Below are 13,825 nucleotides of genomic sequence, written 5' to 3'. Positions count from 1 at the left end.
TTATTTGCCCTTTTCTGTTTCTATCCTGACCCATTCCTGCCCCCACCGGTGTAGTCTTCCGATGCTGCACCTAGTAGTCAATTGTGTGTATGTGTGTATGTGTGTGTGTGTGTGTGTGTGTGTGTGTGTGTGTGTGTGTGTGTGTTGTTGTTCTCTTACTGTAGTTCATGACTTATTTTTACATTTCCAGGCCTTCTTTATACTTGGTGGTTCATTAATATCTGAAGGTGCAACTTTACTGGTAGCTGTGCAGTCCCTCAGAAGAGGAGCCAAGAAAAATAATTTGCAGTTTTGGGAGTATGGTAAGCTTTTACCCATTTTATTACATCTGTTTTTTTCATGTGAAGTTTGCAGATACGATCTAATAAAAAATACTGAATTCTTATGTAAATGTATAGGCACCCATTTTCAACCAGAAAACCAGAAGCACAAAATGGCTTAAGAGAATATTTGTCTGTATCAACATTAATCCTTTGCAGTGGCTAGGTCGGAGCGTCCTGCCCGCTCAGCCGGCTATCAGGATGTGAGCATATTGTAGCCTGGTCTGCGGGCAGTTGACACAGCCCAGAGGAGGTTGCAAGCTGTGGCCACTGGAATATAGTGCCATGTTCCAGCTTGCATAGAACCACTATTCAGTAATGCTCCCTATAAACTCAATATCACACTGTATGATCACAGTGGCTGTAGTTTATAGTAAACACGAAAGAGAGCTTCAAACCTAATCCACTATCCTGCATTGAGGAAGTGTTTTAGACAAATGATAAGAAAATCTTGTATTTGTGATAGGAAAACTCTGTGACTTGAGATTTGCACTACCAATACATTCGCCTATAATGTATTAAAATTTTGTTAACATTGGACAAAAGTGTTTGATATATAATTTTAATGTGAGCATTTCTTAGTGAAGGCACCCAAAATTTGCACTATCTTCTGTTCCACATGACAGTGTGTGTTGCTGAGAAACTACACATCTTTTGCTATATTGTTCACCCTTTGCAACATCTGATATGGCAGTACTGCAGGATATTTTATGTGCTTCCAGATTATATGTGTTTGTATAGTGTGTACTTACCATACAGAGGAGATGCTGATACGCAGATAGGCACAACAAAAACACACTCACAATTAAAGCTTTTGGCCAGTCTTGGGCGACTGAAACCACACCGTGAGCAGCAGCACCAGGGGCGGATGACTGGGTGAGGGTAAGGAAGAAGCTGGGGTGGGGAGGGGGAGGGATAGTATGTTGGGGGTGGCAGAGAGTGAAGTGCTGCGGGTCAGATGGAGGGCAGGAGAGAACTGGAGGGGTGGGGGGGGGGGGAAGTAGGGGAAAAGAAGAGAAATAAAAAGACTGAGTGTGGTGGTGGAGTCACAGCTGTGTAGTGCTGGAATGGGAAAGGGGAAGGGGCTGGGTGGGTGATAACAGTGACTAACAAAGGATAAGACCAGGAGGGTTAAGGGAGCGTAGGATGCATTGCAGGGAAAGTCCCCACATGCGCAATTCAGATCCATATGGCACAGGTTGTGAAGCAGTCATTGAAATGAAGGATGTAGTGATTGGCAGCATATTCAGCAACAGTGTGGTCCACTTGTTTCTTGGCCACAGTTTGTTGATAGCCATTCATGCGGACAGACAGCTTGTTGGTTGTCATGCCTACATAGAATGCAGCACAGTGGTTGCAACTTAGTTTGTTGACCAGATGACTGGTTTCACAGGTAGCCCTGCCTTTGATGGAATAGGTGATGTTAGTGATCGTACTGGAGTAGATGGTGGTTGGAGGATGAACAGGTCTTGCGTCCAGATCTATTACGGGGGTATGAGCCACAAGATACGGGATTGGGAGTGGGGGTTGTGTAAGGATGAACGAGTATATTTTGTAGGTTCGGTGAACAGTGGAATACCACTGTGGGAGGGGTCGGATGGATAGTGGGCAGGATGTTTCTCATTTCGGGGCATGACAAGAAATAATCGAAACTCTGGCAGAAAATGTAATTCAGTTGCTCCAGTACTGGGTGGTACCGAGTTATGAGGGGAATGCTCCTCTGTGGCCAGAGCACAGACTTTGGGAGGTGGTGGGAGGGTGGAAAGATAAGGCATGGACGATCTGTTTTTGTACGAGGGCATTTTGAAAAGTAAAGATACAATGGCTCGCAGTCCTTAAATAGAACATTTATTTAGAAATCGTCAGTTACATCTTACTAACTGGATTATTTGTTATTTTTTGACATAATCAGCCCTGTTATCCAAACATTTGTTAAGTCGGTGCACGAGCTTTTGTATCCCACAGTCATAAAAGGTTGCCGCCTGTTGTCGGAACCACATTTCAACTTCATCTTTGAGCTCTTCATTGTCGTGGTATGATTTTCCACCAAGATGTGACTTCAGGTAATGGAAGACATGGAAGTTGGTGGGTGCTAGGTCCGGGCGGTATGGCGGATGGTCCAGTAAGTCCCATTTGAATTGTTTCAGTAGTGCTTTGGTTACAAGCACTGTGTGAGGCCGAGCGTTGTCACGAAGCAAGCAGACTCCACTTGTCAGCATTCCTCTGCGTTTGTTTTGAATGCCCTTTGAAGACGTTTCAAAGTCTGGCAGTATGCAGCAGCATTAATTGTCGTTCCAGGAGGCATTAATTCCAACAGAAGAATGCCTTGTCTGTCCCAAAAAACAGAAGCCATGATTTTCTTCGCTGAAATCGACGCTTAGCATTTCTTGGCTTTTGGTGAATTCGAATGGCGCATTGATTGTTGCTTGGAGTCAGTTATGGTGATAAACACATATCTCATCACCTGTCACAATGTGATCAAGGAACTCATCACCTGGTTCAGCATAGCATGTGAGGAAGTAGAGTGCAAAGCCCATCCTTTTCTTTTTGTGTTCTTCCGTGAACAGTTTTGGAACCCAGCGCACACACAATTTCCTGTACCCTAACTTGACAGTCACATCATCATAAAGAGTTGTCATTGACACGTCCGGTATGACCTGAAGCAATTCTTTCAATGTGAGACGTCTATTTGCAGGAATTGCTTCCTCCGTTCTCCGAAGAAGGGCATCGGAGATTACAGATGGCCGACCTGTTCTTTGTTCGTCATGAACATCAGTCCTACCTTCAGTGAAATGACGACACCAATTCATTACATTCTGTCGATTCATAATGTTCCTATAAACAGAAACAGTTTCTTTGTGAATATCCGCTGGTCGCTGACCTTTTGCATGAAGAAAACGTATGACGGAGCACACTTCGGATTTGGCGGGATTCTCAATCAGCACAGCTATTTTAAACACGACCTACTCCAACCAGAAGCAACGTTCAATTGCCGAACGACCGCGAGGAGAAAGCTAATGGTTCAGGGTTAACGCCAGTGTTGCCAACTTGCTCGCCAAAACTCTTCTGTTCCTTTGGCGTAAGGTGTATCTTTACTTTCCGAAATACCCTCGTACAAGGTTGGGAGGATAATTACGGTCAGTGAAGGCTTCAGTGAGACTCTCAGTATATTTCGAGAGGGACTGCTCGTCACTGCAGATGCGATGACCACGGGTGGCTAGACTGTACTGAAGGGATTTCTTGGAATGGAATGTGTGGCAGATGTCGAAATGTAGGTATTCCTGGTGGTTAGTAGGTTTGATAAGGATGGAGGTACTGATGTAGCCATCTTTGAGGTGGAGGTCAGCATCTAGGAAGGTGGCTTGTTGGGTTGAGTAGGACAAGATGAAGCAAATGGGGAAGAAATATTTGAGGTTCTGGAGGAATGTGGATAGGGTGTCACCTTCGATCCAGATAGCAAAGATGTTATCATTGAATCTGAACCAGGTGAGGGGTTTAGGTCACTGGGTTTTTAGGAATGATTCCTCTAGATGGCCCATGAATAGGTTGGCACAGGATGGTGCCATGCGGGTGCCCATTCCCGTACCCCGGATTTGTTTGTAGGTAATACCTTCGAAGGAGAACTAATTGTGGATGAGGATATGGTTGGTCATGGCGACTAGGAAGGAGGTTGTCGGTTTGGCATCCATCGGGCATTGGGAAAGGTAGTGTCGAATAGCGGTAAGGCCAGGGGCATTACGAGTGTTAGTGTACAGGGTGATGGCCTCAATAGTGACGAGCAGGGCACAGTGTGGTAAGGGGACAGGAACTGTGGAGAGTCGGTACAGGAAATGGTTGGTATCTTTTGTATAGGAGGGTAGGTTCCGGGTAATAGGTTGGAGGTGTTTGTCTACGAAAACAGAGATACTCTCAGTGGGGGCACAGTAAACCGCCACAATGGGGTGTCCTGGGTGGTGAGGTTTATGAACTTTAAGAAGTATGTAGAAGGTAGGAGTGTGGGGAGTGGTAGGAGTGAGTAGAGACATCGACTCTGGGAAGAGGGTGTGGGATGGGCCTGAGGATTTGAGTAGTGACTGGAGATCCTGTTGGATTACTGCAATGGGTCACCCCCATCCCAGACTCCTCCTTACCACCACCGAATCACTACTCCCATCATGTGCTGGTGCTGCTGCTTGCAGTGTGGTATCAGTTGCCTGAGACTGCAGTCACGCGCACGCGCACGCGCACGCGTGCGTGCGTGCATGTGTGTCTATTGTTGACGAAAGCCTTAATGGCCAACAGCTTTAATTGTGAGTCTTTTTGTTGTGTCTCTCTGTGACTCAGTATCTCCGCTATATGGTGAGTAGCAACTTTACTTCTCATAATTGTTACATTCCATCCTGGATTTTCCATTGTTTGATATAGTGTGTACTTTCTAGATTAGGAAACATTTCATTTGTATAGTCTTGCACCCCATTTTTTGTTCTGGGCGACAGGAAATGTTCGTTAGAAACTGCACAGTGATGGTGGTGATGAAACTTTTGGTCTGAAATACTCGTGACGAGCCAAAATATTATGACTACTGACCACAGTGAGATTGAATGCTGCCTGGTGGTGATGCAGGTATGTGACACAGTAAGGAAAATAGTGGGAATACTTTTACTGGCAATAGAGGCCACAAGTGGGTAAATACGTGATTTCGATTAAGATCAATTCCTATCGTCCTTCATGTGAGAAAGAGTGCGAGAAATGGTGAAGCTGTCCTTTTGCTACATGGAAAGTTATCAAATGATGGTGAAACTACCAATAGATGGCATGGTGCCATATAACCGCACTTCGTCACAGAATGTCCTCTGTAAAGTAAGATAGGCCATGATATGTGGCAGATCTGATGACAGAGTACAGGGGTGGGGCAGGCACAAGTATTTCAGAGAACATTTGACGGCTGACATTGTTGAACGTGGGCTTCGCGGACGATGGCCCCTCAATTCTCCCGTGTCAGCTGCATGACATCATCAATTACGATTGCATTTGGGACACCTTTGTGCTTGATGTCTTCTTGCTTGTGGTGGCATCTACTGGCAGGGAGGAGCACGATAGTGAACACACTTTGACGTCACACCACCAGATTTGCTGAAACTGGATTCAACCTCTTGCAGCCCATCTAGGACACCATTGGTTGCCAGTTACACACTCACCAATGACCAGCTTGTGACTTACCTCTTGAAACAGGCTGTGGAGTGTTAGAATACATACCACTCAGGATTGCTTTTATATAATATATAAATGGAGAAAACGTAAAAATGGAGAAAATGAAACTGTGGATACGACTACAGGTCTCTAAAAAATGATATTGGTAGGAAGTGCAACAATGTGCTCAAGCAAGAATGGGTTGAGGACAAATACAAAGCTGTATCAGCATCCATGAGTAGAGAGAAGAAGAGATACAGCCTATAGGAAAATTAAAAATAAATCTTTGGAGAAAAGAGAAGCAGCTGTACGAATAGCAGGCGTTCAGGGGTGACAACCTGGTACTAAGTGATGGTGGGAAAGCTAGAAAGTGGAAGGAATATACAGAATGGCTGTACAATGGAAATGAACTTGTAGATATTGTTAGAAGAATTTGACAGAGCAATGAAGGACCTGGAGTAGCTGACATTGCCTCAGAATTATTGAGACCCTTTGGAAAGCTTTGACGAATCTATTCCACCTAGTGTACTAGCTACAAGAGGCTGGCAAACTACCATCAGACTTTGAGAATGTTGTAATGATTCAAATCCAAGGAGGCAGGTGTGAAAATTACTGAAGTATAGTTTAATAAACCGTGATCAAAAAATACTGCCATTAATTAGTTACAGTAGACTGGAGAAACTGGTGGAAGCTAATCTACCTTGGGGGAGATCAGTTTGGGTTCCAGAGAGCTGTAAGGACACATGTGGCAATACTGATCCTATGGCTTATCTTCAAACATAGATTAAAGACAGGCAGATCACCATTTATTACATTTGTAGATTTAGAGCGTGCTTTTCATAAAGTGGAGTGGCATAAACTCTTTAAAGTTTTGAAGGTTGCTGAGATAAAACAAGGAACAAAAGGTTATGTATACCTTGCACAGAAGTCAGACAGATGTTATAAGAATTGAAGGACATGAAAGAAAAACAGTAGTTGAGATGAGAGTGAGACTGAGATGTTGCGTGGGCCTTAGGTTATTAAATCTGTACATTGAGTAAACAGGAAAAGAAACAGAAATTGAATTAAAGTTCAATCCTATGAGAGATGGCAAAGAACTTAGAAGAGCAGTTGAACAGAATGCATAGTGTCTTGAAAAGATGTCAACTGATGATGGTCAAACTAAAGAGGATACAAAATGCAGACTGGCAATAGCATCAATAACTTATCTGTGGAAGAACAATTTAACATCAAATGTAAAGGATTAGGAAGTCTCTTGTGGAGACATTTGTCTGGAATGTAGCCTTATTCCGGAATGAAATGGGAATAATAAAACAGTTGAGACTTGATGAGAGTATAAGTTTTGAAAACAGAAGAATGTTTAATATTAAATGGGTAGATACAATGGCCATTGAGGAGCTACTGAATTGAATTTGGGAGGGGGGGTGGGGGGGGAGATTTATGGCACAACTTGACCAAAAGAAGGGATCTGTTGATCGTAACCATTCTGAGGTGTCAAGGAATTGTCAATTTTTGGTGATTTGGGGGGGGGGGGGGGGGGGGGGGGGGAGATAAACACTCGTGTAGATAGACAAAGGCTTGAATACAGTTATCAGTTTTCAATGGATATAGATTGCAACAGTTAATGGATAGTTAAAAAAGCTTGCACAGGGTATACTTTAGAGATGTAGATGCTTGTGATTTCTACTACTGGTATTGGCTTAGTGAGATTAGATTGAAACCCCCGATTTCTTGTATTGATGCATAATTCTAGCTTTTAAAGTAAAGGTGGGTGCATAATAGTATCAAAAGCCTTATACTCATCAGTGCAGACTCCAGAGGAAAATTACTTTAGATTAAACCATGTGAGGGTTTCGTAATTGAAACTGGAAAGTTCATCTGTAATAGGTCTCTGTTCTTACGAAACCCAAACTGGTGTTAGTGAATGATTCCATCTTATTGGGAAATACTGCTATTTGACTGCATATGACTTCTTCAGTTATGTTACAGTGGTAAATCCAGGATGTAATAGCAATAATATGCTAGATATATTCTGCAGTAGAGCAAGTACTACCCAAGGGGGAGCCATCCCCCCCCCCCTCCCACAGCCTCCGTGCTCAGAGGTGACAGTGGCCACGTGTGTGTGTGTGTGTGTGTGTGTGTGTGTGTGTGTGTGTGTGTGTGTCTGCTGATGAAGGACTATGTCCGATATCTGCATATATCTACATTCCTGCAACTCGGCACCTTGTCTTTGTGGCAAGTAGCACTCTTACCTTTCCATATTCTCAATAATATAGTGGGCAGAATGGAAAAAGGGCAATGATTGTTTACCTTATGACTGTCTCCTTTATTAATGACTGAAATTACAGTTGAAATCGTTAACACTTCTGGAAAACACTGTCTTCTTATTGAAGTGTTTAACATGTTACTTGAGGTGTCACAATTCCCACAGAAATATTTGTCTATAAATAATATTGAACATGACAGTTCCAATTGAGTAAGGTAGTTTTTTTGTCTCTTATAATTTGTAATGTTGGGTTCAGTTACATTAGGGTCAGGAAAACTGACCTGGGACTAAAGGGTTGTGTCTGCCAGCACAGTGATTCCTGACAATAGAATATCGATAGCCTTTGAAAAAAATGCTGGTTAATTAATTCAACTGGAAGTATTCAGATAGTACCATTCTTAGACCACAGATGATGTAGACCTTGCAGTGACCTCATTATATTTAAACCCCCCGTGAACCATGGACCTTGCCGTTGGTGGGGAGGCTTGCGTGCCTCAGCGATACAGATAGCCGTACCGTAGGTGCAACCACAACGGAGGGGTATCTGTTGAGAGGCCAGACAAACGTGTGGTTCCTGAAGAGGGGCAGCAGCCTTTTCAGTAGTTGCAAGGGCAACAGTCTGGATGATTGACTGATCTGGCCTTGTAACAATAACCAAAACGGCCTTGCTGTGCTGGTACTGCGAACGGCTGAAAGCAAGGGGAAACTACAGCTGTAATTTTTCCCGAGGGCATGCAGCTTTACTGTATGATTACATGATGATGGCGTCCTCTTGGGTAAAATATTCCGGAGGTAAAATAGTCCCCCATTCGGATCTCCGGGCGGGGACTACTCAAGAGGATGTCGTTATCAGGAGAAAGAAAACTGGCGTTCTACGGATCGGAGCGTGGAATGTCAGATCCCTTAATCGGGCAGGTAGGTTAGAAAATTTAAAAAGGGAAATGGATAGGTTGAAGTTAGATATAGTGGGAATTAGTGAAGTTCGGTGGCAGGAGGAACAAGACTTCTGGTCAGGTGACTACAGGGTTATAAACACAAAATCAAATAGGGGTAATGCAGGAGTAGGTTTAATAATGAATAGGAAAATAGGAATGCGGGTAAGCTACTACAAACAGCATAGTGAACGCATTATTGTGGCCAAGATAGATACGAAGCCCACACCTACTACAGTAGTACAAGTTTATATGCCAACTAGCTCTGCAGATGACGAAGAAATTGAAGAAATGTATGATGAAATAAAAGAAATTATTCAGATTGTGAAGGGAGACGAAAATTTAATAGTCATGGGTGACTGGAATTCGAGTGTAGGAAAATGGAGAGAAGGAAACATAGTAGGTGAATATGGATTGGGGGACAGAAATGAAAGAGGAAGCCGGCTGGTAGAATTTTGCACAGAGCACAACATAATCATAACTAACACTTGGTTTAAGAATCATGAAAGAAGGTTGTATACATGGAAGAACCCTGGAGATACTAAAAGGTATCAGATAGATTATATAATGGTAAGACAGAGATTTAGGAACCAGGTTTTAAATTGTAAGACATTTCCAGGGGCAGATGTGGACTCTGACCACAATCTATTGGTTATGACCTGTAGATTAAAACTGAAGAAACTGCAAAAAGGTGGGAATTTAAGGAGATGGGACCTGGATAAACTAAAAGAACCAGAGGTTGTACAGAGATTCAGGGAGAGCATAAGGGAGCAATTGACAGGAATGGGGGAAATAAATACAGTAGAAGAAGAATGGGTAGCTTTGAGGGATGAAGTAGTGAAGGCAGCAGACGATCAAGTGGGTAAAAAGATGAGGGCTATTAGAAATCCTTGGGTAACAGAAGAAATATTGAATTTAATTGATGAAAGGAGAAAATATAAAAATGCAGTAAGTGAAACAGGCAAAAAGGAATACAAACGTCTCAAAAATGAGATCGACAGGAAGTGCAAAATGGCTAAGCAGGGATGGCTAGAGGACAAATGTAAGGATGTAGAGGCCTATCTCACTAGGGGTAAGATAGATACCGGCTACAGGAAAATTAAAGAGACCTTTGGAGAGAAGAGAACGACTTGTATGAATATCAAGAGCTCGGATGGAAACCCAGTTCTAAGCAAAGAAGGGAAAGCAGAGAGGTGGAAGGAGTATATAGATGGTCTATACAAGGGCGATGTACTTGAGGACAATGTTATGGAAATGGAAGAGGATGTAGATGAAGATGAAATGGGAGATACGATACTGCGTGAAGAGTTTGACAGAGCACTGAAAGACCTGAGTCTAAACAAGGCCCCCGGAGTAGACAATATTCCATTGGAACTACTGACGGCCGTGGGAGAGCCAGTCCTGACAAAACTCTACCATCTGGTGAGCAAGATGTATGAAACAGGCGAAATACCCTCAGACTTCAAGAAGAATATAATAATTCCAATCCCAAAGAAAGCAGGTGTTGACAGATGTGAAAATTACCGAACTATCAGCTTAATAAGTCACAGCTGCAAAATACTAACACGAATTCTCTACAGACGAATGGAAAAACTAGTAGAAGCCAACCTCGGGGAAGATCAGTTTGGATTCCGTAGAAACACTGGAACACGTGAGGCAATACTGACCTTACGACTTATCTTAGAAGAAAGATTAAGGAAAGGCAAACCTACGTTTCTAGCATTTGTAGACTTAGAGAAAGCTTTTGACAATGTTAACTGGAATACTCTCTTTCAAATTCTGAAGGTGGCAGGGGTAAAATACAGGGAGCTAAAGGCTATTTACAATTTGTACAGAAACCAGATGGCAGTTATAAGAGTCGAGGGACATGAAAGGGAAGCAGTGGTTGGGAAGGGAGTAAGACAGGGTTGTAGCCTCTCCCCGATGTTGTTCAATCTGTATATTGAGCAAGCAGTAAAGGGAACAAAAGAAATATTCGGAGTAGGTATTAAAATTCATGGAGAAGAAATAAAAACTTTGAGGTTCGCCGATGACATTGTAATTCTGTCAGAGACAGCAAAGGACTTGGAAGAGCAGTTGAATGGAATGGACAGTGTCTTGAAAGGAGGATATAAGATGAACGTCAACAAAAGCAAAACAAGGATAATGGAATGTAGTCTAATTAAGTCGGGTGATGCTGAGGGAATTAGATTAGGAAATGAGGCACTTAAAGTAGTTAAGGAGTTTTGCTATTTGGGGAGCAAAATAACTGATGATGGTCGAAGTAGAGAGGATATAAAATGTAGGCTGGCAATGGCAAGGAAAGCGTTCCTGAAGAAGAGAAATTTGTTAACATCCAGTATTGATTTAAGTGTCAGGAAGTCATTTCTGAAAGTATTCGTATGGAGTGTAGCCATGTATGGAAGTGAAACATGGGCGATAAATAGTTTGGACAAGAAGAGAATAGAAGCTTTCGAAATGTGGTGCTATAGAAGAATGCTGAAGATTAGATGGGTAGATCACATAACTAATGAGGAAGTATTGAATAGGATTGGGGAGAAGAGAAGTTTGTGGCACAACTTGACCAGAAGAAGGGATCGGTTGGTAGGACATGTTTTGAGGCATCAAGGGATCACCAATTTAGTATTGGAGGGCAGCGTGGAGGGTAAAAATCATAGAGGGAGACCAAGAGATGAATACACCAAGCAGATTCAGAAGGATGTAGGTTGCAGTAGGTACTGGGAGATGAAAAAGCTTGCACAGGATAGAGTAGCATGGAGAGCTGCATCAAACCAGTCTCAGGACTGAAGACCACAACAACAACAACAACATCATGCTCAGCTGACAAGTGGTGGCTTCTGAAATACTGTTCACTTTATTTTTATCTTAAAATGTATTGTTTTTAGGAACGGTATCCAGATTACAGTTGTAAAGTTTTGTACATCATTCAGTTGCATCGAAAGGTGTGTGAAAGGAAATAATATGAGATTTGATCAAAAAGTAATGGGTCTTTTTTATTTATGTTATAGTCATTTATTCATCAATTACAGCTTTGTCCCCATGTCCCCTTGAAAGTAACCCCCTCAGATATAATACACTTGGGCCAGTGCTTTTTCAGGTCTTGGAAGCACTTCTGGAACCATTTCTTGTTATGGTGTTCTACAGTGATCTGTTTTCAGTTAAATTTGTGTAAATTTGACTGGTAAGACCAGATGACTGTAACATAGAATTCCACTTAATCCCACTATTGCAGAATAATACTGCAGCAAGAAAACATAAATGAAGGAATAACACTGAAATAAAACTTTAATTGCAAAGAAAATGTCCCATTTACAACAACAAAACACAGTGCCCAGAAAAGTGTCTGCCAACAGCAAAATGTGTCAACTTCATCACACCTAACTGCTTTCAATCCAATATTCTCGTGGGCCTCGTTTCAGTGAGTGTGACATCACAACTGTTTACATTTGTAATAGGTCGTGGGAAAATATTGCAAATGGTGGTTTGAGAAGTGTTACTTCCAAAGTAAATTTCCTTTTATGCGAGATGGATTATGTTACTTGTGAGAATGTGCGATGAATTTCTTAAGCCATGGAGCATTAGACTCTCATTCAAAATGTAGCATTGAGGACCAACCACTTAGAAAAAATTGTGGCCCAGAAGACTAGCCATTTATACTGTTATTTAATATTTTATTGGCACATTTGTGTTTGATACCTCTCAAAGGGTAACACACACTTTAAAAGACCAAGTTTTGAGGTTAATTTTTCATATTTGTTTTAGTTCTGTTATAGATTACAAATTATGCATATGTCATTGACAAAAAGTATAATTATAAAAGAAAAAGTGTGAAGTGAGCCCTTATGCAATTTTCTATGAAAAGTAAGTACTAAATGTTCGGTGCACAGCAGTGAAATTTATAATCATGCTTGTCGGAAATATTCAGCTGCTGCAATTTCAGTTGTGCTCTTAGAGTTCCACCTGACTACACCCTCGGAAAAAAGAGCAAAAATTTTTTGATGATCAGTATTATATGTGAAACTTGAGCTTTTCTTGTGCCTATATGTATGCATATTAATTTAAACCATTAACTTTTCTGATTTGATATATGTGTTTGCACTACTTAACAGTGATGTTGCTATTGGCTGACTACATCATATCTCCTATGCTCTGAATAGCTGCTGTCAGTGGCTGGCAAAACCACTGGTCATGAGCTATTATTGGCTGACCAAAGTGCATTGCAGCCGTGATTTCAGTGCTTTGGAAGTTACTGTGCTGTATTTGGTGGAATTCCTGTTTATACATTCATAATGCAAAAATAAGCATTGTAAATGTTGCCATGCATCAAAGATCTTTTCAAAACATGTTTCTTGCTGGGTTTCATTTTCTAAAGTGCCATGAAGTTCTATGCAGGTATATAAAACCTTCACTATTCGAGAAGATTTGATTAGTTTTACAGCTATGAGCGAAAGTATATAGTTACTTAACATGGGAAAATATGTATTCATGAGGGTTATAACGTATCTTCACCCAGGAAAAAGTGTACTTTTAACTGAGAAATATGGGAAAAATCCTAGATTTTTATTTTTGTCCACATATACACCCTGAGGATGTGCCTTCTCATCGTCAATACTGTTGGGGTGATGGACTTATTGGCACTTGATCTTTTCAGTGCTTTGGGACTAGAAGTGCACGGTGCAACCAATAGCATCTAGTCGATTATGAAAAATTCTTTCTTACATGCTCTTCATAGTGTCATTCAGTTTTTGAGCCTTCTACAACAGGCATTGCGGGATTTGAAGCCCACATCACCGTCCTACCAATGGCTATGCCCCACTTTCTCAAGGCTTGGAATATCCCATTCGAGCTGACGGGGAGCTGCAATATTTGCAAGAAGCTGGCATCTTGACAGCTGTTCCAATAGTCAGTGGGCAACACCCATCATGCTTGTCGACAAACCAGACAGCTACCTCTGCATATGTGGTGACATCAAGAACACCATTAATGTGCAGTCTGTTGTTGATTCTTACCCTATCCCAAAGGCGGAAGAGAGTCTTATTTGGCTGGCTGGAGGCAAAATCTTTGCGAAAATTGATCTCAAGGACATATATTTACAGTGTCTGTTGGATGCGGTATTGCAAGACTTGCTTGTGATCAAC

The 13,825-nt window shown here is 41.9% G+C and overlaps 1 protein-coding gene across 2 annotated transcripts in view; it reads left to right on the top strand.

Moving 5' to 3' along the window:
* LOC124789474 (zinc transporter 9) overlaps positions 1–13,825 on the top strand; it is a 208,305-nt gene that overhangs the window by 114,145 nt on the left and 80,335 nt on the right. For both annotated transcript variants that reach the window (XM_047256843.1, XM_047256842.1), the window contains one exon: positions 191–302. In XM_047256843.1, coding sequence (XP_047112799.1) covers positions 191–302 — 112 coding nt within the window. The remainder of the gene's footprint in view (positions 1–190; positions 303–13,825) is intronic.

The sequence above is a fragment of the Schistocerca piceifrons genome, chromosome 3 (assembly GCF_021461385.2).
Source record: "Schistocerca piceifrons isolate TAMUIC-IGC-003096 chromosome 3, iqSchPice1.1, whole genome shotgun sequence".
Lineage (NCBI taxonomy): Eukaryota > Metazoa > Arthropoda > Insecta > Orthoptera > Acrididae > Schistocerca > Schistocerca piceifrons.
Note: the sequence above shows the minus strand (reverse complement) of the source record. Positions and strands in the feature narration are given on the sequence as shown.